The sequence below is a fragment of the Carettochelys insculpta genome, chromosome 4 (genome assembly GCF_033958435.1).
Source record: "Carettochelys insculpta isolate YL-2023 chromosome 4, ASM3395843v1, whole genome shotgun sequence".
Lineage (NCBI taxonomy): Eukaryota > Metazoa > Chordata > Testudines > Carettochelyidae > Carettochelys > Carettochelys insculpta.
This window is the reverse complement of record NC_134140.1, coordinates 26,700,150-26,725,998: the sequence shown is the minus strand read 5'-3', so window position 1 is coordinate 26,725,998 and position 25,849 is coordinate 26,700,150. Positions and strand designations below refer to the sequence as shown.

Here is a 25,849-nt window from a genome sequence, read left to right as displayed (position 1 = left end):
GTATCCTTCTAGGTAGTGTTATGTACAGTGGTATGAATTCCTGATTATACTGATAGAGATGTGAAAAACTTTCTAGGCTAATTTCTGTCTTGTCTAGCTCCTTGCCAATGTAGGGTTCTTTCATATAGCAGTCCTCATGCAGGTTGTCCTTGCCTGGTGGGACATCTCTCTTATGACACTATTCCAGTCTGACAGACTTCATTCTTAGAATTTCCCCCCATCCCCAATAGCCAGTTTATGTTATTCCTTTGCTAAATTTCACTCCATTATTAATAGTTATCCCTTCCCATTTCCTCAAACAAATGTAGACAATTCTACCCTTGCATTGGTGTACAAATAAAAATATAAAACGCCAGACCGGATCAGACCTGAGGTCCATCCAGTCCAATACTTTCCCTCTGACATTGGTCAGCACCAGATGCATCAGAAAGTATAGGAGCTATTCAGTGGACAGATGTGGGATAATCATCCAATCACATAGTCTCAGCCTGGTTTTTAATAGTTAGAGATCACCTTAATCTCTGAAGCATGAGATTTAATAGTTCTTCAAAAATGTTTGTTAACATTCATGATATTTATGAATACTCTTATCCATATGTGTTCATTCTCTTTCTGAACCTTGCTAAGATCCAGTGATTTCCTGTGACAATGAAATTCTCATTGATAACGTGGAGTTGCTCAGATAGTCATGAGTGTCATGTAAATACCTGGACATATAAAATAGCTAGTTTGGTGATGGGAGGAAAATGTTTGTTTGTTTCTTCAAGTGCAGTGTAGTAGAGAAATCTTTCATTTGATGTGATTCTGTTCCTTTTTTATTGTTTGCTATCTAGGAATCTGTAAAGAATTTCACTAAAACCACAGTAAAATTTCTTTAAAAAGTGTATCTGACTGTAACAAATGTGTTTTAATAACTGCAATGTTTAATACAGACTGTCAGTTTCATAATGGCTTACGTAATGCATTAAGAAATTATGAGCCTTATTACTGGGGAAAGTCCAAGATAAATAGCATGTGATCATTTTTCAAATTCTTGGTGAATGTCATGCATGCATAATGCTGTTTAAATGTTGTAATAAAATAATAATATCAGAGTTAAGGCAGTTTTCTTCTTCATTCTGCCAGCAAGTTGCAAATAAACTTGGAAGTACAGATTAGATTAAAAGGTTTTCAGTTAATATGCCTCTCTGTTGTTTTCTCAGCCTTAAAAAGAGACACAAAAAGAAAAAATACAATGCTTTACACAGTTTACTGTATTTTAAAAAGAGTGTAAAGAAATTACTTTAAAAAAAGCGATAGAATCTGTTGAGCTGCAAAAAGGAATGAAATCAGTAAAAAGGAATTTTACTGACTACTTCATTTTTCCCTTTAGCAATACTAGGTCAAAGGAGAGGGAATAGTGACCCTGTACTTCTGCTGTTTAAACCATTTCTTTTAGAAAAGAATTTTTTCTAAATGCAAAACATTCTATAATATTAAATAATATCCTATATTTCTATGATTTTAATCATACCAATATCTGCTGCCTTAGTGCTGTGCTCTTGTGTTTTAGAGCAAGGCAATAATAAATATTTATAGAATTTAGCCAGATTATGATTTCTGGGTAAGGGAAGGGTAAGGATTATGATGAATTGTGCTTGTGTGCCCTCTACTGGATGGAATTAGAACTGCTCAACTGAACACAGATGCCTGATACACTCATCCCTCGTTTAAGGAGTACTTTACTTATGAGTACTCGCTAAAATGAGGAACATATACCTACCTTAATTCACTACATGAGTGAACTTCCCCCATTTATATGAGTGGGGTCCCTGGCCAGGGGGTGGGGAGACCTGCAGCCCTACAGCTGGCTCAGCTCCAGCCACGGGGTCCCTGGCTGGGGGCGGGGAGAGCCGCAGCTGGAGTCTTCTCCCTCCCTTCCCTCAGACATGCAGCTGTCTGACAGCCCTTCAGCTGGGGGATGAGAGGGAGAAGGCTGTTAGCCTGGTTGCCTCCCCTGCAATGGCAGGAACATGAAACTGACCCCCCACCCTCCCTCCCCGCAGACCTCACCCTTGGCCAGGTTTTAACTGCCATCCCCTGAGCCCCAAATTGCCTCCAGGCTTACACCCCCCAGCAGCCACAAACTGCCTCCAGCCTTACACCCCCCAGCAGCCACAAACTGCCCCCAGCATTAGACTCTCCCTGCAGGCCCAAACTTCCCCCAGTCTTAGACTCTCCCTGCAGGCCCAAACTCCCCCCAGTCTTAGAGCCCCCCCCCATCCCTCAACAACCCCGGCCTTAGACATTCCTCCTCCCGCAGACTCTTCACTGGGGCTGCTAGGCTGGGTGGCTCCCCCAGCACTCTTCCTCCCAGCAATTAACTCAAGTGTTAAGGTTTCAGCACCTAGGCCTAAGGTAATTGCTGTCTCTAGCGATAGAGATAGCTGCCATCTCCAGCAGTTATCACTGTTGATAGATATCTGCCTGAGGCATCAGCATTAAGAAACTGCAAATGGCTTCTTTAACAGCCACATGAAGCTGGGAACTGCCCAGCTGGTGACCTTTAACAAATCTAAGGGGACCCATGTTTGGGTTCTGACCCATAGGTTGGAAATCCCTGCTCTACATACGTACACTACATCCTATTTCTGGTGCCAAACTATTCAAATACATCAGAAAAGTACCTAAACTGAATTTGTTTATGTCAAGTTGCAAACACTTTACGTGTAATTTAATGGGAATTTAGTGTCGCTTTTATGAGTTTTCACCAACAAGCAGAAATTTGGGAACTAATTGTGCTCGTACAGTGAGGGATGAGTATACTGCTAAGGCAAAATTTCCTTTAGGTGAAAGAGGTTTAGTGTGAAATCCAAACCTCATTGAAGTCATTGGGCATCCTGGTGCTTTGAGGCAGGAGGATCTAAGATCCACTCATAGAGCCAGAGAAGTTTGGAATGATCACAGTGTACAACATAGGGGCAACCATGAAATTCTGGTCACCAAACAATTTGCTACAGTATTATCTTGGTTCTATATACGGCACATGAATTCAGACTCTGGATTTAATCATAATTTAAGTCAGAAGTGCCCCATTCTGAGCCCTGTGCTCTGATTATTAGAAATAAAGAAAATGCATTGGAGAAGTAGAATTTTTCCTAAACATATTTTTTGTCCTCTTTATGGATGTTGAATGTGCTGTAGCTAGCCTCAATGATCTTTGAAGAAGTCAATACATCTAAGGTGCCATGAGCAGCTGTCTGTAACTATATCTCCACTGTAATTGCTTCCTAAAGCTGACAAATAATATAGGCCACGTCTACACTAGAAGCATCTGTCTACAGAAGTTACTGTCAGAGGGGATGTTCCAGCAAAACTTCTGTCAACAGATTGCATCTACACATAACAACAGATCAATCTTTTAATCTGTTCTGTCAACAAAAGTGCTCCCTGGAGTGTCAAGTGTTCTACACAGCTTTTTTGTTGACAGTTTCTGTTGACAAAACGCATTTTGTGTGTAGGTGCTCTGCGATTTTTGTCAACAAAACCTCACTTTTTTTTCTACAAAACTCTCTAGTATAGACAAAGCCATAGTGATTGGGTTTCATTGCGACCATTTTAACTCTATAAATCTTGAGTATCTTTGTTTGTGGTTTGTAATATTAAAGAAAAGCAAAAGTATGCCATACATTTGACCTACCCTAAACACCTTTCCTGCTCCCTGCCCCACTCCTCTTTTTCACTGTTGCACAGTCAGTTGATTTTTTTAAATATATGTTCCCTCTTCCTCTTTTGTTCCCCCCTCCTCCTTGCTGCAGAGGCTATACTCAAATCATTGGCTAAACTGAAATGAAGTTATCTCAAAAGTTACTCTCTCAATGTAGTTTTTCATCTGGCTTCACTAAAGGGAAACCTCACTAAATGTCATGTTTGCATCTATTTGTAGGAATCTCGCTGGCCCTACTTATTTGGAGTAATTGTTGTCCCATCGCTGATCCAAGTTGGGATTTTACCTTTCCTTCCTGAAAGTCCCCATTACCTCCTACTTGAAAAGCATGACAGAAATGGAGCAGAAAAAGGTACAGGGTGTTATCATTAAACATTTGCCACAAAGTATTAATGTTTATATTAAAGAGACACTCGCTGGCAAGTAATTTTGAACATTTTGTTTTCTGTAGCTGAAAAGCTGCATATTATCTTAGTAGGTATTTTTTCATCAGTTTCTGTATAGGTGCTGTCTTGACTGATAATTGGAGTCCTCTAATTAACCACAGAACAGGTACAGCGTGGACAATGTTGGTAGAAGTTTATTCCCTTAGCCCTGTCACCCTGTCTCACTCCTTACCTGACGGATGTATCTTTACATTGACTGCCTAGGCTCTCTACCAAAACCACCAACAAGGGCATTAGTATAATGCAGGGCTTTGTGCACTAGTAGCTGGATTGAAGCTGCACATTTAGGTAACTGTATAGCGTCTAAATGGCAATGTTTACAACGAATCTTAACCATATATATTTAATATAAATATGACAGTCTCTACGTAAAAGAATAAACGCACACAAATCAGATAGCAGAAATGGCAATATACAAAAACCTGTAGGAAAGCACTTCAATCTCCCAGGCCACACAGTAGCAGACTTAAAAGTAGCTATCCTACAGCAAAGAAATTTCAGGACAAGACTCCAAAGAGAAATTTCTGAGCTACAATTCATCTGCAAATTCGATGCCCTCAGCTCAGGCTTAAACAAAGACTGCGAATGGCTGGCTAAATACAGAAGCAGCTTCCCCTCCCTTGGTGTTCACACCTCCAGATCAACTGCTGGTAGTAAGCCTCACCCCTGCTGACTGAGCTAACTGTGTTATCCCCACCCTTGCTGTGGTTTATTTATACCTGGCCCTGCAGATTTCCAAGACCAGCATCTGATGAAGTGAGTCTATGCTTACAAAAGCTCACGCTCAAAACTTTTCTGTTAGTCTATAAGGTGCCACAGGACCCTTCATTGCTGTTACAGATCCAGACTAACACGGCTACCCCTCTGATATATTTAATAGTAACAGAGAGGGAGCTGTGCTAGTGTATTAACTATCAAAACAAAAAGCAGTCAAGTAGCACTTTAAAGACTAGCAACATAATTTATTAGGTGAGCTTTCATGGGACAGACCCGCTTCTTCAGACCATAGCCATGTCAGAACAGATTCAATAATTATTTTGCTAGTCTTTAAAGTGCTACTTGACTTTTTTTTGTTTTGATATATATTTAAAGGTGAAAAGCTTTAATACCATCTTATCACATAGTGGGATTATCCAGTTGCACACTCCAAAATCATCATCCTTTCTGGTGCACAAACAAAGCTGCATGTGGGCAGCCAGAGCTCAGAAGAGGTGCGCTTAACATTGGGCCAGATCAATGCTAAGCTTTATAATAGTAATTTTAAGATGGGAATAAAGACATTTAGATGGACAGATCTTTTTGAAAATCCAACATATGCTTATGGCGTAATCAGGATGGCTATGCAAGTACGCAGAACATCTGCCCCAGACCTAGGCAGAAGCTCTTGACAAATAGAAGGAGCTCACAGACTCTGGAATCTTGCAGGGACTGAAGGAATCAACATTGTCCTATTTGTGGACTGTTCTTATCTCAGATTTAAAAGAGCTGGCGATTCAATGACATGGAAAATGCTTTTTCCAGAAGGAAAGAGCTGCAGAAGGTCTGCCTGCCAACTGTAGTGAAATTGAATGACAGGGATAGGAAGGAAGTGGGTGCAAGATGAGCCAAGAAGGTAAGGGAAAGATGGAGAAAAGGGCCAAGATTGTCAAACGCGGGTGTCTAATGTTAAGGTCCTAAGCCCTTGTTTAAACTCCTAAATAATTGAATTGAATCAGTAACCATTGATTTCTATCAAAGCTGCAAGGTACTCACCCACTTCTTAAAAATCAAGTCACTTTGTAGGTGTCTAAACTAGATATAGGTGCCTCGTTTTAGGCTCCTGGTTTTTAGAAGTCTTGGCCAAGTCTTTGAAGCAAGCTGGAATAGGTCTAGGGAGATTTTTAAGGCAAGAGAGAAATTTTGAGGTGAGGTCTGAAAAAGAATCTGGTGAGCCTGTTGGGGTGAGGTGGGGTGTGTGTGGTAAGCAATTACATTAGAAAAAGATTGTTTTTGAGGTGATGTGTACTAGTGCGTGCTTCGTAAACTACGTTCTGTGTGCACGAAATGTCATGATCCAGGATCAATATCAAACCCAGAACTCCTTGTGAGCCACAAGGATCAAGGAATGTCAGTGGGAGGAGTACGCCTTTTGACATTCTGCAGTGGAGACAAGGACCAATGTCGATGGTTGCAAATCATTTTTTTTAAAATTGCATTGCAGCCGTCAACATTCTCGGTAAGTGTTGATGTAGCCTTTGTTTCTGGCATGAATACTGTTCTATATGCTATTCCATTCTGCATAAATCATATCAATCTTGTTGCTTTAGTATTGGCATATTTTCCAGTAGCACTTTAAGTGACATTACTAACATCTATTGTGTGAGCTTCATTGTTGTGTTCTCTTTCTCTTTCTCTCTCTCTCTCTCTCTGTCTCTCTCTCATCCCCTCTCTAGGCGAAGATAGCTGCATGTAGTGGAATGTTTTGTTTTTAGCAGGGTTTTGCTGTTTTTCTTTTTCTTTTTTAAGATATACGTGTGGTTTGTAAATATTTAAATGCTTTTAGGTTTTATTATCACTGTTTTGTTTTAATTCATGCTTCTTCCACCTGAACAACAGTCTCTCTGTATCCTTACATGCAGTAATTAAAATCAGTAAATGCACCTAATAAATAGGAATATGTACATTCCAGTTTCCAAAATTAAAAATTTTCTTATGTTTGTGACTGTGGGGAGGGGTGATCTTGCTGGATGCAGCTGCCCAGCCAAGAAGAACAGAGGCGAGATTATTTTGAGGTCACCTTTTCTAGATCCCTCCCCACGTGGGGTGAGCACAGAGGATCCTAAAAAGGACTGCTCAGTCACAGGTGCAGCTCCTGAAATTCTCAACCTGCCTCAGTCCTTGACTAAGACAACTGAATCACACACCCGCTGCCTGTGAGTCTGTTTGTCTGACTAGGAACGTCCGGAGCTCACTATCATGTTCTGATCACCACTGGACTTCTGACTTGTGCAAGTGCTGTTTTCTCAAAACTGGAAGATGCCTGTGCAGAACTTCTTTTAGGGCTCATTTATACTAGCCCCCTCCTTCGAAGGGAGCATGTAAACGAGCCCAGTCGGTTAATAGCAATGAGGTGCATGGGTACTTGGACGTTCCCGCAGCTACACTGCTTGCCGGTGCTTCAAAGTTAACAACTTCAAAGTTCATGCAATGAGAATTATGCTAATGAGGTGCTGCATATGCAGTGCAGTAATTTATAGCTGCCGTTAAATATACATTTACATGAGAGTATGTAACATTACTGGGATATTCTTGATTGTAAGGTGACTAGAGTAATGTGTCTGAATCATTTGACTTTTAGGTTTCCTCCCTGAGATCTGCACAGATTATATTACTAATATCAGAAATAGGTGAGCCTGTCTTTTGACCAAATCTTTTTCTTCTTCCAGGTAAACGCATCCTATGTAACTATTATACGTTTTATTGTAGTTTAGGAGAAACACAAAAAATGTGTTCATGAAAGAAGTGCAGTTTTTAAGTCAGAAGTGTGTTTGTTTCTATTAAACACATACAGCTCTTTTTAAAGCTCAGAGCATAAGGTACGGGAAATTTAATGTTCCAAAGTACTGTATACTAGAAGCACAACAGAATATTGTAATCAATGAGTACCACAAATTCTACCTTTCTTTTTAATGCCATTTTTTCCACCCTTATTTGAATTGTCTGAGCTGTCATAGGAAACCAGACTGCAGCCGCCTGAAGTTCTCTTGCCCCATACATTGGTGTAAATGAGGAGTAGCACTTGTGAGTGTAAGAAAAGGGAGAACTAACAGAGGCAGAGAGAACAGGATGTGACAGGAAGGGAAGTCTGGAGAGAGTTGACTGAAGAGGGAGACACTTGGCAATGAGGCCCCATTTGGATTTCTCTTGGTATCACTCAGATACAATAGTGATTGGGGAAAGACAGACAGACAAACAAATAAATAATAGTAATTTTAATGTGATAGAAGACATTTGTCAGCTCTAGGCATTGGAGTGCTCTTTAGTTAAACCATTAAAGAAACCTTTCTAATTATGCTCTCTAATTGCAAAAAGTAGCCCTGAACAAATAATTAGTTTCAGTGCAGCTGTGATAATGTATTCTATAAATGATGAAGGAATTCAGTGAGCATTCTGACTTGCAAAAAAACATATTACTGTGTGTTAAGTGTCAAATAACTTCACACATCATGTCACATTAGCACCTACTGGTAACATAAAATTAATTCTCTCATAGGTTCAGTCATACACTAAAACACCCACACTTGTAGAGGAAAGAAATATTGCAAGTACTTAAAACTGCTTCAGTAGTGTAACGCTGCAGATCTTGTTGGTAAGAGGTCCAAAACATGTATTTTTGAAGTTTTAAAGGGATGGATTTGAGTTGACATTCAGAAGGAGCAAGTCTATTTTGGGGTAAAAAACGTAAGAGGCTAATTTTGGACAAAGCTAGTGAAACTATTTCTATGGGAGATGTTGTGAAGCCAAATTCATAGTGGGCACAGATGGTTACAAATTCATTGACTTAAATGAAATGGGGGTTGAGCTGGGGTCGCGTGACCGTGTGGAGGGTTGAGCCAAGCCAGGGCTGCCTACACGTATGGCAAATTATTATTATTACTGTTATCCTACCCCTTAGAAACCCTAGTCATGGACCAGGAACCTGTTGGGCCAAGTGCTGTACAAAAAGAACAAGGAGTTTACAATAGAAGGTGAGATAACAAATGGATACAATTGGGGAGTACTAGGAAACAATGAGACTATATTGATCAGATGATGGGCAGTATTCAAGTGTCACCAAGTTTTTGTCAGCATATCAGCTAAAGAGAGATTTGAGGAGGGATCTGAATGTAGGTACTGAAATAACTTTTTATGTATATTTATGTGGAAGCACCTCTGAAGTGCTGGAGTAGACTTCCAAAGGAGATTGCAGAATCCCTCTCACTGGAGATTTTTAAAGGGAGTTCTCTGTGAACGATAGTCTAGGGCTGCATCTACACTAGCAAGTTCTGTTGAAAGATTTTTCGAAAGAGCGGCGCTCTTTCGAAAGAGCCTATGGAGCGCCTACATACAAAAAGCATTCTTTTGAAAGTAAATCGAAAGAATGTGGTGCTCCTTTCGAAAACACTCTTCCTTTCCTGTTTCAGGAAGAGCGCCCCCTTTTGAAAGCTTCTTTTGAGAGAAGAGTGTGTAGATGCTCCATAGGGCCCTTCCTTCAACAGAACAGTCTTCATTTTCCATCCCTGGCTTGTTTTTTTGAATGAGTGGGGGCTGTGTGGATGCTCTCTTTCAAAAGAGCAGATCACTCTTTTGATCCGTTTTTTTTGTGTGTGGACGTACTCTTTTTTCAAAAAGAGATCTTCCAGAAGAGCTTCTTTCTGAAGATCTCTGTAGTGTAGACTTAGCCTAGGTCAGGGGTTTGCAACCTGTGGCTCTGGAGCCACATGCAGCTCTTGAAGGACTGCTTTGTGGCTCCTGGTGCTATGATTGCAAAGTTTAAAAATAAAAAAAAAATCCTGATTATATTCGATAAATGGTGAACGTCTAAAAGCCCCAGTAATGAACAATTCAGATCTAAGTAGCAAACAATGTGATCTTGAAACATTGGATAACTCCCCCTCTAACATATGCAGTGCATTGTGGGATATGGTACTGTATCTGAAATTTGATCATATTGCCAATAAAGTCTTGATTTTGAAAAGGAAAAGGAAGCTTGCAACATTCCTGCCGTGAACGGCAACACACATTTTAAGGAAGAAAACTGAAATTAAGCATAAAGTAAAATTGGCATACTTAAAGTGGGTTGGAATGGCTTCAAAAAAGAGGAAAGTTGAAGATGAAAACTGAGAATCTGTAACTGAATGGACCCAATCCTTCACATTTATATCGAGTTTGGCTGGGTTGCCTTTATATCTCCTTTACAGTGAGAAATTCAACAACAGCAAAAAATGCAACCTCGAGGCATTTTCTCAAAAAACACACTACTTTAGCTGAACAGTATCCACCTGAAAATGCCAGAATAAAGATGTGGAGGAGCTTCTACGGAAAGCAGAACAAAATAAGAATATGTTCCCTAAATGGGTGAAATCACCAAGTAGCATAGTAGTGGCTAGTTTTGTGGCAACTCAAGAGATCTTGAAATGAGGAAAGCTGTTCACGGATGGTGAATAGATATGAGAGTGCTTTATCAAAGTATCAGAGCATCTGTACAGTGATTTTTAAAAACAAAGATGAAATTGTCTCCAAAGACAGTGAGGGATAGAAATGTCCACAGATACCACCAGCCAGAAGATTAAGGACATTAATACAGCCCTGGGCATCTCTCTTGCTTGTCATGAGTCAAGTGATGTCACTGACATTGCACAAGTTGTCCTTCTTGGCAGATATGTGAATTCCGAAGGACCCCACGCAAGGGGAGAAGATGTTTTTTCAGATCCCATCAACTGCCTGAAAATAAAAGAAATAAACACCAGCCATATCATCTCAGCCATGACTGATGGGTCACCAAGGCTACGTCTACACGTGCAGCCAACATCGAAATAGCTTATTTCGATGTTGCGACATCGAAATAGTCTATTTCGATGAATAACGTCTACACGTCCTCCAGGGCCGGCAATGTCGATGTTCAACTTCGACGTTGCTCAGCCCAACATCGAAATAGGCGCAGCGAGGGAACGTCTACACATCAAAGTAGCACACATCGAAATAGGGATGCCAGGCACAGCTGCAGACAGGGTCACAGGGCGGACTCAACAGCCAGCCGCTCCCTTAAAGGGCCCCTCCCAGACACAGTTGCACTAAACAACACAAGATACACAGAGCTGACAACTGGTTGCAGACCCTGTGCCTGCAGCATAGATCCCCAGCTGCCGCAGAAGCAGCCAGAAGCCCTGGGCTAAGGGCTGCTGCCCACAGTGACCACAGAGCCCCGCAGGGGCTGGAGAGAGAGCATCTCTCAACCCCCCAGCTGATGGCCGCCATGGAGGACCCAGCAATTTCAACGTTGCGGGACGCGGATCGTCTACACGGTCCCTACTTCGACGTTGAACGTCGAAGTAGGGCACTATTCCTATCTCCTCATGAGGTTAGCGACTTCGACGTCTCGCCGCCTAACGTCGAAGTTAACTTCGAAATAGCGCCCAACGCGTGTAGACGCGACGGGCGCTATTTCGAAGTTGGTGCCGCTATTTCGAAGTAGCGTGCACGTGTAGACGCAGCTATAGTATGAAAGCGGCACACCAGGAAGTTTTCTCTCTTGCAGAAGATGCTGGATCATAATGTGGTATCATTTCACAGCATAATTCAAGAATCACTCTGTGCACAAATGTTTCCACCTGAGATCACAGAAGTGATGACCGTGGTAATGCCAATCATCAACAAAATAAGTGAATCAGGCTAGGGTTACAGTTCTGTGTGCACAGCATGAAAAACTGAAAACAAAACCATGTCAAGGTTGAACCACAAATATTAAATGAAAACTCAGTGCAAGCACTATGATCATAATCCTGCAAGGAGCTTCATGCAGGCACAGGTCCCGTGTGTGTGGGAGAAGTACCAAATTAGTTGGCTGCCTTAGCTTGTAACTTTAGTTATGGTTAATAAATCAACATACAAAGTCCCAGATTTATTCTTAAACTTTGCCACAGTGATATGTGAAAATACGAATTTTCACTTGGCCAGATATTGTGCTACAAAACCAAAATGGTAACAAGGTTCACAAAACTGTGTGAGGAAATATCTTTACATTCCAGATTCATAGGTTTGTGAAACTGCATAAACTTCTTTGGAACATGATGTACAATCAAAACCCTTAGGGTATATCTATATTACAGTGATTCTTCGAAAGAAGCTCTTCTGGAAGATCTCTTCTGAAAAATTCACATGCACGTGCGCGTGTGCTCACACACACACACACACGCACACACAAATAGCAGATAAAAAAAATCAGTGCTTTTTTTCTACACAAAAAGGTGCCAGAACTGAAGCCCCAAACCACCTCTCCCGGCTTAACCCCCTTCCCAGCAACAAACTGCAGCCACAAACTGCTCCCCCTACACTCCCACCCGCAGCTCAACCTGCCCGCATGGCCCCAGCTCAACCTGCCTTCAGCCCCCTGGCCCTGGCTCAATCCCCTGTATTGTTGCACGACCCCAGCTCAACCCCCTTTCCCCACCCCCCGCAGCCCTAACCCACCCCAGGCTTAACCCCCTCTGCCCCCTCCCACGGCCCCAACCCACCCCATGGCTTAACCGTCCCCAACTGTTCCCCCATCCCGCCCCAACCAGGACTTACATTTGAAAAAGAGCTCCATGTGCTCTTGCTGCTTTGCTGGCTGTGCAGCGCTCCCCGCGTAAAGCCACAGGAGCAGCTCCCTAACCTGCATGCTGAAAGAACAGGAGTCAATTTAATTGGTTCAGTGGTCCAGCTGGCTGTTAAACCAGTTAAATCGAGTCCTGCTCTATCCTCTGCGGGCAGGGAGCCAGAAGTGGAGCAGTGGCAGTGGCGCCTTTTAAAAGTGGCCCTGGGAAAAAAGGTGGCAGAACGCAGTTCCACTGCATTCTGCTGGAAAAAAATCGATCCACTCTTTTGATAAGGGGCATCCACGCAGCCCCGGCTATTTCAAAAGAACGGGCCAGGGGTTGAAAAATACAGCACCATGAAGACTGCTCTTTCGAAAAAAGGGCTCCCGGGGCAGCTACGCACTTTTTTTTTTTCCAAAAGAATCTTTCGGAAAAAGGCGCTCTTATCCAACCTGTGTCTCTTCTAGGGTTCCGAAGGTAGTACTCTTTGTGCAGATGGGAACCTTGACTGAGGCTGCCAATAGAGCTGTGAGTTTGTGATGTTGGACTTCATGGTGATGCACCAAGAAGTGCCAGACTAACAACTAGATTCAGATGCCAGTTTGTTTCACACAGTGCTGTCATATATTAAGGACCTTTCATCTTCCATGCTGTGGGATGAATTTGAACTAGTGGTTTAGAATGGAAAGTTTCCATGTCCTATGAACAATTAAAGTACTAGCCTTTGAGTGCAATATACCTGGCACATGTTTGCTGAATTTAAGTGATGTGAGAGTCTGAGTTTTCCACCACTTCTCCAGGTAGATTCTTTCTTAGTCAAATGTTTGAAAAATCCTAATAAGTGTTATTAATTTGTATAATTATATTTCTGACATTATTGGAAGAAGGGGTGAGAGGAAATTCCAGGAAAAGTGTTGAACAACAAGAAATCTTACTAAATCTTCTGGAAAAGATACAGCGATGTACAAGTGTTCTGTATACTGTGCATTAATGCAGGGAAATATAAATAGTAACAGAAGAAAGCCGTGCTAGTCTACATACTATCAAAAAAAAAGCAGTCAATATTGATTCTGTTCTTGTATGGCTCTGGTCTGAAGAAGTGGGTCTGTCCCGGGAAAGCTCACTTAATAAATTATTGTGTTAGTCTTTAAAGTGCTACTTGACTGCTTTTTTGTTTTGGAAATATTAATGTGTTAGCACTCATTGGTTTATTGATCTTTCAAGTATTTGTGAAGTTTTGCTGTTGGCAATTATATTTCTGGTCTTAACTGCAAGAAGGGAAAGGAAAGGAAAACAGATCTTTTTTTTTTTTCCTACCTAGTACTTGATTAATCGTTTTCTATACTAAAAATTTTTGACTTCCTACTCCCTTAAAAATATATCAAATCCCCTGTGCAAACGAGACAGATTGGTTCTTTTTTATTTGACTGCACCTGTATTTTGACTCTATACCCTACAGGAATGATGACGTTTCTGAGAGCAGGAAAAATAAAGAAAATTGTGTACTGACCTGATTTACACTGACAGAAAAAAAATAAAACAGATGCATTAAAATATGTGGGAATCATTTTAAAGTAAAACCCTTTGATGTTGTACTCCTTATTACCTTCTTTATGTGACGTTCTTCAGTATTAAAAACAAAGGATATAATATGAAGTAATGAAATATACTGTACCTAGATTTACTTCTACTTTTACAGCTCATACTGAACTCTAAATACAGCACAGTCCTTTAAGTAAGAATTAAGTATGTAATTTAAAAAGTATAATTCAATGAATAGTAATTTGTCTATGATAAAAAAATCAGGTTCTTGCTCTCAACCCAAAAAACTCGGATTCTAAAACCTGTGTTCGTTAACCTACCTTTGCTTAGAAGCCCTGCATAAATAGATTAATCAAAGCAGTGTGCCAGAAGGTTTGAAAAATAATAGTCTGGGTGAACCAAAGGAAAAGCTGAGCTGCAGAGGGAAAAGCCCTTTAGGTTTAATGCTCTTGTGGCAGCTCCTTTTCCTCTGAATAAAGGAGGATCCTGTATGAATGCCAATGGAGCATAGAGAGGTCTCTTGAGAATGCAGCTCTCAATGCAGTTAGGGTGCTCTAGGTTAAACCTAAAGACCTAAAATTTTCAAAAGTGATTACTGTTTTTGTTTGCCTCCATTTTGGGTACCCAGCTTTACACACCATCTTTTCAGGCAGTTATCAGCAACCACCCCTAAAAGCTTGGCTCTTTAAAGGGTCTGAGTATACTACAGTTAAAGATCCACCATGGCTGGGCATGTCAGCTGACTCAGGCTTCTGGGGCTCAGCTACGGGAATGTAAAATAGCAGTGTAGATCCTCAGAGTGGGTTCCAGGCTCTGGGATACCTCAGTGGGGGAAGGTCCAAGATTCCAGACTCTAGCCTGAGCCAGAATGACTACACCACAATTTTAGAGCCTCAGGGCTCAAGGGCCACAAGTCTTCATCTGCTGACAGAAGTGCATTTTCTGGTGTTTAGTAGCAGTGTGGACAAACCCTAAGAGGTCTGAAGATGGGTATCCAGAATTGTTGGACAATAATGAATGCTGTTTGGGCAAATCCTTAATTCCAGCGAGAACTGAATTGGTAGCTAGTGCAGGTCCTAGAACATTGATATTGTAGGTTTTTGTGTTTGATTTGTGTGACTTATCCCTAATAACATTGAAACTCCACAGTATTGCCCCCCCCCCCCCGAACACCCAGATAATGCTGCAATCCATCTATTGCAGATCTTAAGTGGAATGTGGGCATTCCAGTCATCATTAGTCAGTGTATCTGGCTTTTCTAAGTCCTTTGTGTTGTCTAAAAGAGTGCCTGTGCACTTTATACCTGCATAGATAATACTTTGCAAAGCTGTGAACAAGCCCAAAGTACACTTTTTTTCTTTCTCAGTAAAATTGGAGCAATGCTATCACTTTTCTTTCTAATAAAATAATAATAGCTGGTATTATTTCCTTAAAAGGAGGATTTTTAGGTGACCTGCTGCATAAATAAATCATTCTCGCCTCCTGCAGTGTTCAGAAAGGCCTAGTTAAAAGAACCTTTTTAATGCAATGGATTCTCTGTAGCAGAAATAATTTCAAGATGTCAGCTATTTAAATATATGTTATGAAGCCAAACCCCAGGATACATTCTTGGAAATTTTAATAAAAATATCAGCAATTTATAGCACACCCGTAGGGTGACTTCAAAATTAAGGACTTTTTGAAAAGTGACTAATGCTTCTGGAAATGTTTTGTGTGTGAATGCAGTTAGAAACTTGTATTGTTCACAGTGAAAAGTTAATGCAGTAAATCATTATGTTATTGCACCTATGTGGCTTGGGGGTTTGGGGTTTTCTTTTTTGTTGTTGTTTTTTAGCTGATGCATGTTAATGAAATATAAACACCAACTTAAGGAGAGAGGTATGAATTAGAGTCCCCGTTTTTTATGTATGGGACCTGGGAAAATACTTACCACTTTGGATAATTCTTTCCAACCATTTAATATACCAATAAGTTGGATCCTTGGCTGGAATCAGTCTGCATAAATTAAGAAAAAGAAGTTATTTTTTTAGGAAAGATGGCATTTTTCAGTCCCAAATGTGCATCCTTCGCTGGTTATAATAATTGCACCTTTCTGCTTTTTCCTCATCTTTTGAAACAATCTCTTGATCTTATTGCTCCTTGCATTAGGTAGTTGGGTTTTTCCACAAGTGCTTTGTGTGATCTAACACTGCTGTCTTTGAAGGCGATGGTAGAACTTCACTTACCCTTCATGAAACTGAGTTAGGTTAGTTGTTCTGAAGATTGTGGTGATAGGTGCTGCAGAAATACCATAGATATAATAGATACATAGATCACTGTTGCAATCAACAACTGTGTGAATTCTAGATTCCTTCAAAGGTTTTTTTTCTCTTCTTTTAATGTAAAGAATCTGTATTGTTTTATAACATAAAAGGAAGGGATGGAGGTAGAAAACTGGCACACAGATGTTTATGCAACATAGCCAAGAGTGTTTATATGTTACACATAAAATGACCTTTTATTTTAATTTTAAAGAAGTGTTAATGTCATTGGGGCAGGGGAAGGGGGAGGTTGTCAGTAATTTCCTCCAGTGCATCCACTGATCAAAATTGTATTCCTGTCTGAGAGATAGAGGGTGAGTTTTTAGGTCAGTAAACTTCCAAGTCTCTTGGGAGTTGATGGGAACAAGATTATATTATATTACATGACATAACATTATACTATATTCTTTCCCTTAAAAGGTTAACTCCTTGAGGCAAAGAACCCTGACTTCTTTACTTATCTGTCAAGCACCATGTAAATCTGTGGATCTGTAGGTGAAATCATTTCTCTTCCTATATGTCTTTGAATCCACAACTTTCTTTTAAAATCACCTCTTAAAATGTCCCACTTCTCTCTTTTCTATGCATTGTAATGTCATTTTCACTGCTGCTTTTGGTCTTCTGACTAAAACCTTGCCCATGCCACCAGAATTGTCTGCTGTTGCTGAGTGTCGTCAACAGATACTCAGTAGTTTGGCTATAAAGGTAGTCAGGGCCAAATGAGGTGAAATCCTGGTTACATTTTTCTTCAGTTTACATCCTCCATTGTCATTTGTGTTGTTTCAACTCCGTCAAGTATTTTGGCACAGCATGGGAATGAACCCCAAGTAAAGGAAAGTGGCTTATCTTGCAAGATGCTGACTGCCCCAATTGTCAAGGCCTTCAGCTGGAGTAGAGTAGCCGAGCAGCTTGCAGGTCAAAGCCACAAAATTGCATTCCATTGTAGTACTTATGATGAGACAGGCCAGGCTCAATGAGGAGGGAACCGAATAGCTGCATGAAGAGTTGGAAGACATTCCAAATGTTTTCAGATGTTCTCGAACCTCTGTGAAACTCACCTGTTTGAGTTCCTTTTTTAAAAAAGTGTATTAGGTTTCCCACTGAGATATGTGATTGTACTTTGCAGCATTCCAGATCTTCCTTGGCAAAGATGATGTCTCTCATGAAGTAGAAGAAGTTTTGTCAGAGAGTCAAGCACAGGAAAGTATTAAAGTGGTGTCTACCCTTCAACTTCTGAGGAACCATTCTGTGCGCTGGCAGGTCATTACTGTGATCATCACCATGGCTTGCTACCAATTATGTGGGCTAAATGCTGTAAGTATTCCTTTTCCATGCGCTGCCTCTCAAAGGGTCGTGCCTTTTGTTAATCAGTATTTAGATGTTCTCATACTTTGCAAACGTCATAATTTTTCATTTCTCTTCTATTCCTTATGGCTGTTTTCATTTGTGTTACAGTAACATTTCAAGGCCCAACTGGCAAAGAGGTTAGAGCTAGTAAACTTTTTGAACAAATGGTATTTTTGCTGAAAAACACAGATAAAAATTTGTGATGCTATTAGAGAAATTAACATGAATTTGCCTGTAAAAAGGTCCCATTGGCAGCCTCCCCTTAAGCGTTAACCTATTGGTCAGAGCTCTCACTTAATGGGTGGGAGAAGTGGGTTCATTCCCACCTGTCTGATGTAGAACAAGGTCCTGAACTTGGGTTTCTTATGTTATGGGAGAGGGGGCCCTAACCATCAGGGTATGAGGTATTCCGCTATTGAGCTTCTGACTCTGTGTTTGGAGCTGTTTTGAATAGTTAAATAGCCATTGGAACAAGGACCTGAAGATGGCTCTGCCATAGCCAAGGTGCATACCCTAACTGCGATACTTTTGTGTGTGGGGGGGGGTGTCTCCACCCACTCCCCCAATGACTATTCATTGCCATTCTGAGCGGCAATTCTCAGTCATTCATATTCACAGTTTGGGCATTTGGTTCAGCCTGATGCCATGTTTTTTAACTGCCAGTGAAGTGAGAAGTCAATTATTTGTCCAGCTCTAATTAGGGTCCCTCGTGGGTTACATTTTCACATATGTTTTAGGCGTGTAGAAACCTAAGTCCCTTTGATTTTCAGTGACATTCCTGCTCTTAGTAGCATAAGTCCCATCTGCACTGAAGCTAGGAGTGAGGTACCTGCCTAGGTAGACGGACTCATATTAGCGGTGCCCACATGTGGGTTCAAAAATTGCAGCTGTTGCAGTCCTGGCATAGGCTCAGGATAGCCACCTGAGCTAGTTTGCAATCGGCAGAGTGGGCTTGTGCACAGATGGCTTGCTAAGCCTCCCCTAGTGCTGCAACATCAACTTTGCTATTTTAAGCATAGTTATGCAAGTTTGTCTACCCAGGCTGGGAAACTCACTCCTAGCTACCTTAAAAATCGCTTGGGCACTTTAGAAAACATTACCTGAAGTGATTTGTCTAAGATCATGCTGCAGAATAATGAACTGGAAATGTAACCCAGATGACAGAAAAACTTTCCAAAATATGCTAGAAAGAAGTCTAAAAGATTTCCTTCAATTTTTAGGAGAAACTGTTTAAATAATAAAAAAAAAAAAAAAAAAACCTGGCCCAATAGGTACTGTTTTCTTCTAACTGCAAGAGTTCAGTACTAATGACAGGGCTTTTTTGTGCCTTGTTGTGGATATTTTGCTATGAAATGAAATGGAATTATCTTGTCGCCCATTTTTTGTTGCCAGTTATCAACTCAATTTATAAATGACACCTACAGTAAGTAACACAGACTACTGAAGTTATGCGCTTGCATTCTTAAAAAATCCACAGATATATTTTCTGGGATAAGAGGAAAAAATTGTGACTTTTGGCATATCTGAAAAAACAAAAATTGGCCAGCTCTAATGAAATATGGTGTGTTTTTAAAGCAAAACATCATGTCTTTTATAATCGGATATAATTTTTTAATAAACTATTGTACATGTTCTAAAACTAGTGCAGAATTCATTTTTGGCAGGCATACCTTGAAACCACGTTCTGTATAAAAGTATTAATTAGCAGTGCAAGCGGTTCTAGGAATTGGTATTTATCTCATTTTTGTTTTGTTTTTTCCATGTAATTCTGTCAATTTTATGTAAAATTGGTTACGCAAACTGATTTTTGAATTACAACTTGAAACACATTTTCTAGTTAAATAATGATTGTGGTAAAACCTGTGATGCCTGCAAGAAAGATGCTGTGTAACAGAAATTGTCTAAAATACATGCTGAACTGTTGCTTTTCTTGCTTTGTTATGCCACTCAGAACTTCACACAATGCTGAAAAGAAGATAAAGTATCTGGACAAGCTTGCTGTTGCTTTTCTTTAACTGATGTTAAATTTATATCCTTACATACTCTTTTTCTGCAAAATCACATCATCACCAAATTAGCTTTCTGATAGATTTATGGGCTCCTATGTTCAACAACAGAGTTTTCTCCCAAGAGTTTTTTTTTTTACGTAATTACACTGCTTGCTTCAGGCATATTTCACAATAATACCCCCAGTATGTTCATTTACTTTTTGTAAGAGATAGCTCTCCTGAATTCCATATTTAGGACTGAATTTAGCAAAGGTATTTAAGCAAAATCCTAGATTTAAATGGATGAATACTTCTAATGGCATCTTAAAGTTGGAAACATGCTTAAAGACTTTGCTAAATAAGGACCTTACTTCTGTACTTATGCACACCTTAGTTCTTTGCCAGTATAAACAACCACTGCAATCTTGAAAATATAATCAGTGACTTAGCTAGGGATTGCTAAATACATCTTAAAACATCTCTTGGCACATAGTGTCCTCAGACGTAGGCACGTGCTGGAATCCTGGTATCTAGTGAACTTGACATTTTAATGTCTACTGGAATCCACAGAGGGCACAAAGAACAAGTAAGTTCTTCTTTCTTGTGGGATCTAAAAGTAAAACAGTACAATTATGTGATATTTTCCATGGTGTATACTTTTTCCCTGAGATTGAGCCTGATCCAAATCCCATTGAAACCAATGCAAATAACTCTAACTAAATTCATGGATTTTGTATTAGGCCTCCTGTTGGGACAGTAGAACTGAAAGAGAAAAATCATATTGCCTCTTTGGCAGGAAAATATATGTCTGCCCTCTCCTGATGCAAATTTCTGAGACAGTGTTGTTTTAAGTTTAATTCTCCCTCAAAATTTTAAGTAACACTGAGTATAACCTTTTATTTCTCAGCCAGGCAATCATTATTCATACAAACTACTGTGTATTTATGGAAGTTGAAATCTATTTATTTTATTCACACTATTTTCACACTAGGAATCCCACTATTTTCAGCAGGACTATCTGCTAATCAGGATTCGGCCTGTAATCAGTCATCTTGCATGAGCAAATATTTCACCTGCTCTGTTGCAAACAGATAATAAATTCATTTTTGTGCAGACACAGTATTTAAGTGGATTCACATTTTTCAAATTTAATTTGATCTGAAAGTTTGTTATAATATGAAAATTTCTCAGAATAGTACACTCTAAGATCCAGAGAGGTCGCTGTGTTAGTCTGTAGCTTCGAGAACAACAAGAAGTCTTGTGGCACCTTATAGACTAACAGATATTTTGGAGCATAAGCTTTCGTGGACAAAGACCGGCTTCATCAGATGCATGAGTGGGTCTTTGCCCATGAAAGCTTATGCTCCAAAATATCTGTTAGTCTATAAGGTGCCACAAGACTTCTTGTTGTTCTCTAAGATCCAGTTGGCCTATGGTGGCCTACTCACCAGCCAGGGCTTGCCATATGTCTTACCCAGATGGCTATCACAAGGAAAAGCTTGGACTGATTCTTCCACATTTATCCAAGTGGTTCAGATTGTTCCCAAGGGAAGTTACCAAGTGGCTGGCTTCTGTAATTGTCCAGCTGGTATCTTGTGCGGTATATCTAGCAGTTACTCCCTTGTAAGTCTTTATCTTGTAATAAAAGTTCTCATCATATAATTCCAACAAGTACATTATTTTCTACATGCACCAGAAACTATTATGAAGGGGTTTTTCTGTGGAAAACAAAAAACAATGTAGATGAGGCACAGGTCACTGGTGAATATGTAACAGAGAGTAAGCCGTGCTGGTCTGTACACTAGCAAAACAAAAAGCAGTCAAGTAGCACTTTAAAGACTAGCAAAATAGTTTATAGGTGAGCTTTCGTGGGACAGACCCACTTCTTCAGACCATAGCCAGACCAGAACAGACTCAATATTTAAGACACAGAGAACCAACAACAGTAAGCAAGGAGGACAAATCGGAAAAAGATAATCAAGGTGAGCAAATCAGAGAGTGGAGGGGTGGGGAGGAAGATCAAGAATTAGATTGAGTCAAATATGCAGACGAGCCCCTGTAGTGACTCAGATGGGAACTCAGATGGGAACTTTCTGAGTCACTACAGGGGCTCGTCTGCATACTTGACTCAATCTAATTCTTGATCTTCCCCCCCCACCCCTCCACTCTCTGATTTGCTCACCTTGATTATCTTTTTCCGATTTGTCCTCCTTGTTTACTGTTTTTGGTTCTCTGTGTCTTAAATATTGAGTCTGTTCTGGTCTGGATATGGTCTGAAGAAGTGGGTCTGTCCCACGAAAGCTCACCTAATAAACTATTTTGCTAGTCTTTAAAGTGCTATTTGACTGCTTTTTGTTTTGATGGTGAATATGTGTTAAGGTTTCCCTCTGTGCTAATCCACAGAGATGAGTTGAGGCAGCCCCTAACTAGAGATCCCAGGCTCTTTATCTCAAGCTGTAGTATTTCAAGCTCATGCTTTTAGCTCTGGAAGTCCCACAGTTCAGTTTCCAATGTGTTGGCCACAGGGAGGATTAATTTAAATAATTGATTTAAAGAGCACTTTAAATCAAGGTGAAGAATAATTGATTTAAACCAAGTTACTAAAAATGCTAAAACTGGCTGTGTTTAGAGCGCCCTTTGTTTTTGAGTAAGTCCCATGGAACTCACTGGCACTTCTGTTTTTTGAGTTAGCAAATATTGGTTCTCTTGCAAATGCTGAGTTATGCTGAAGTATAAAATAGGAAATAGATCTACAGCCACAGACCATAGGGGGATGTCATGATGTTTCAGAATAAGGAACATGTAATATGTAATTTAAGAAAATGACACTCAATGGTAACTGGCAAGTCTAAATTACTCTTACTGCAGCTGTCTGTATTGCATACTTCAGGGATAGATTCTAAACCTAGTTAATTAATTTAAGCAAGGCATAAGAATTAACTAAGCTAACGCTATCAAACACAGCAAAAAGCTTTGGGAATTTACTTGTCAAATAACACTTACACTAAAAAGCCTTAGAGGGAGCCTTGAAAAATGATGCATTCTCAGATACATTTCTCTCATATGCCCAGAAGCCATGACAGTTCTTCTGTAGAAAAGGTGTGAGGGAATATATAGCAAGCTGTGAGTGTGCTAAATAATGTCTTTCCTTCTGCTTTCTGCCTCACTCTACTGTACCTTTCTGTGCTACCTCCATCCTTTCTTATATATTGTCTCTGTCTTTACAGCAATGCCTTAACCAGCTCTTGTGCTGTGGTTGTTTGAGGTCATTACCAAAATACAAATAATAAAATCATATCCAGTTTATGTCTTTCTTTGCATGTTACTTTATAGTCTGCTGAGAAACAAAAATTGAAAGCTCAGAACTTTCAAGAAACCAGAACCAATAGTTAGGCTGGACAGACTAGAGCCATTAATTCATTTTTATGAGACTGGTAAGCATATGTGTAACATGTTTCTGATGAGATGTAATTGTAACTGTTCTTTTTAAAATGAGTAATTTCAGTGTTTTATTTGATGATTTTTAGAAATCTGATGTTAATAAAAAAAATCCAGTCTTCTTTTTAAATCATTGACTTTTCTTTGTCCCAGCTGGCCAAGATGGCAGCTATCACATCCAAGACTTGCAAGTCTGGGCTCTGGTATTCCATACTGCCATTCATCTTCTGTAACCATTTGAACTTGAGCAGAGTAGGTGCAACATGCTAGCTTTCTGAGTTGATTGTGCTATACTCCCTATTTGCAGTTTGTCATACACAGATGTAATATTACAGGTGACCTATTACATAAGGCATTCAGAAGTACAGAATTAGACCCAATATCTTCCTTCAGCTTTTATAATTTGTTTTTTATGTTTTAGGCATTCTGGCTGTGTCTACACGTGCCACTTCTTCCAGAAGCGGCATGATAATGAGCCATCCTGAAGAGGCTAATGAGACACGGATGTGAATTTCCTGTGCCTCATTAGCATATGGGCACGTTATTCGGACTCCAGAAGAAGCTCTTCCAGACTCCAAAATACACGTGCAGACATGCGGCCTGTGGTGATCTTCCAGAAGGAAACTTTCCTTCCGAAGCGCCCTCTTCCTCAACATTTTGAGGAAGAATGCAGGCTGCACACCTGGACGTGCATTTTGGAGTCCGGAAGAGCTTCTTCCAGACTCTGAATCACGTGCCCGTATGCTAATGAGGCACGGAAAATTTACATCTACGCCTCATTAGCATCTTTCGGACAGCTCATTACCATGCCGCTTGTGGAAGAAGTAGCATGTGTAGACACAGCCTCTTTGCTTCAAGTTCTTGATTTGTGAGTATGGGAACAAAAAGTATATGTCCATCGTGTGCCCTAAATCAAGATTTATAGTCATTTTAACACTCTTAGGCTGCGTCTACACGTGCACGCTACTTCGAAGTAGCGGCAGTAACTTCGAAATAGCGCCCGTCACGTCTACACGTGTTGGGCGCTATTTCGAAGTTGAAATCGACGTTAGGCGGCGAGACGTCGAAGTCGCTAACCCCATGAGCGGATGGGAATAGCGCCCTACTTCGACGTTCAACATCGAAGTAGGGACGTGTAGACGATCCGCGTCCCGCAACATCGAAATAGCGGGGTCCTCCATGGCGGCCATCAGCTGGGGGGTTGAGAGATACTCTCTCTCCAGCCCTTGCGGGGCTCTGTGGTCACCGTGGGCAGCAGCCCTTAGCCCAGGGCTTCTGGCTGCTGCTGCTGCAGCTAGGGGTCCGTGCTGCATATACAGGGTCTGCAACTAGTTGTTGGCTCTGTGTATCTTGCACTGTTTAATGAAAGTGTGTCTGGGAGGGGCCCTTTAAGGGAGCGGCTTGCTGTTGAGTCCGCCCCGTGACCCTGTCTGCAGCTGTGCCTGGCTCCCTTATTTCGATGTGTGCTACTTTGCCGTGTAGACGTTCCCTCGTTGTGCCTATTTCGATGTTGGGCTGAGCAATGTCGAAGTTGAACATCGACGTTGCCAGCCCTGGAGGACGTGTAGACGTTATTCATCGAAATAGCCTATTTCGATGTCGCAACATCGAAATAAGCTATTTCGAAGTTGGGTGCACGTGTAGACGTAGCTTTAATGTATCATGCAATATTATTTGGCTTTTAATAAAGTATTTTATTTTTATATTCAATATAATGTTAAAGTCCCCCCTTTTTCAAACCGTAACAGCTCATAATGAGGTGCTTATTTTGTTTTCTAATACAGATCTGGTACTACACAAACAGCATCTTCAGTGAAGCTGGGATAAGCCATAAATTGATTCCATATGTTACCTTGAGCACTGGCATTATTGAGATGATAGCTGCTGTTTCTTCCGTAAGTTGAATGCTAAATTAGAAATGTGTATGTTGGATGGTAAATAACCTCCTTAAAATTACATATTTAATATTGAAATAAATAAACACTTCTTATGTATTATTCCTTTATTCACATTAAAATGCTTAATCAGCAACTGCATATTGATGATTAAGTTCAACAGCTTGAAAACCCCACAGCTGAGTCTAGTTCTGCAGCCTTCTTCCCATGACTCTGTAGGGCAGGAGTGGGGAGTGGTTCACCGGGGTTAGCTGCTGGCAGGGTGCCAAACAGTTTGTTTACCTGGGTGTCCACTGGCACAGAGTCCTGCTGCTTCCCGTGTCGTGGTTCACCATTCCCAGCCAATGGGAGCTGCAGGGTTCTGTGCCTGCAGACACTCAGGTAAACAGAGATTTTCAGGAAGAAGGGGCCTCCCGAAGGAGGACTTCCTTCTGGAAGATCCCCCAGGTGCCACATCTCTACATGCTGTTTGGGAGTCCGAAAGAACTCCTTCCAGACTCCAAATCATGTGACCCTATGCTAACGAGGTGCCAGGAATTTACATCCATGCCTCATTAGCATATTCCGGGCTGTTTATTAGCATGGCTTGTGTAGAAACAGCCTCGGAGATCTTAAATGTCACAAAGGCCTTCGTTGGATTTTTGTATCTTCTCACACATGTATTTTTAGATTTGTGAAGATCTCAGTTTCACAATAACTGAGGCGTTATTTTAGAATTTTTTAAGATAAACATAGAAATGTGATTTGGCTAATATTTTTACGTGAGGAGGGTGATGGTTTGGATTTTGTTGTTTTTTGGTTTTGGTCAAGAATTAAAAATTATATGGAGATGGTTTCATGGCAGAAAAGCCATCCTATAAACAGGGTCTTTT

General features: G+C 40.6%; 1 protein-coding gene across 1 annotated transcript in view; it reads left to right on the top strand.

Moving 5' to 3' along the window:
* Positions 1-25,849, top strand: part of SLC2A9 (solute carrier family 2 member 9) — a 154,267-nt gene that overhangs the window by 43,964 nt on the left and 84,454 nt on the right. Inside the window, exons 6-8 of the mRNA XM_074992496.1 lie at positions 3,926-4,058; positions 17,436-17,623; positions 24,867-24,977. Of these exons, the coding sequence (XP_074848597.1) occupies positions 3,926-4,058; positions 17,436-17,623; positions 24,867-24,977 (432 nt within the window). The remainder of the gene's footprint in view (positions 1-3,925; positions 4,059-17,435; positions 17,624-24,866; positions 24,978-25,849) is intronic.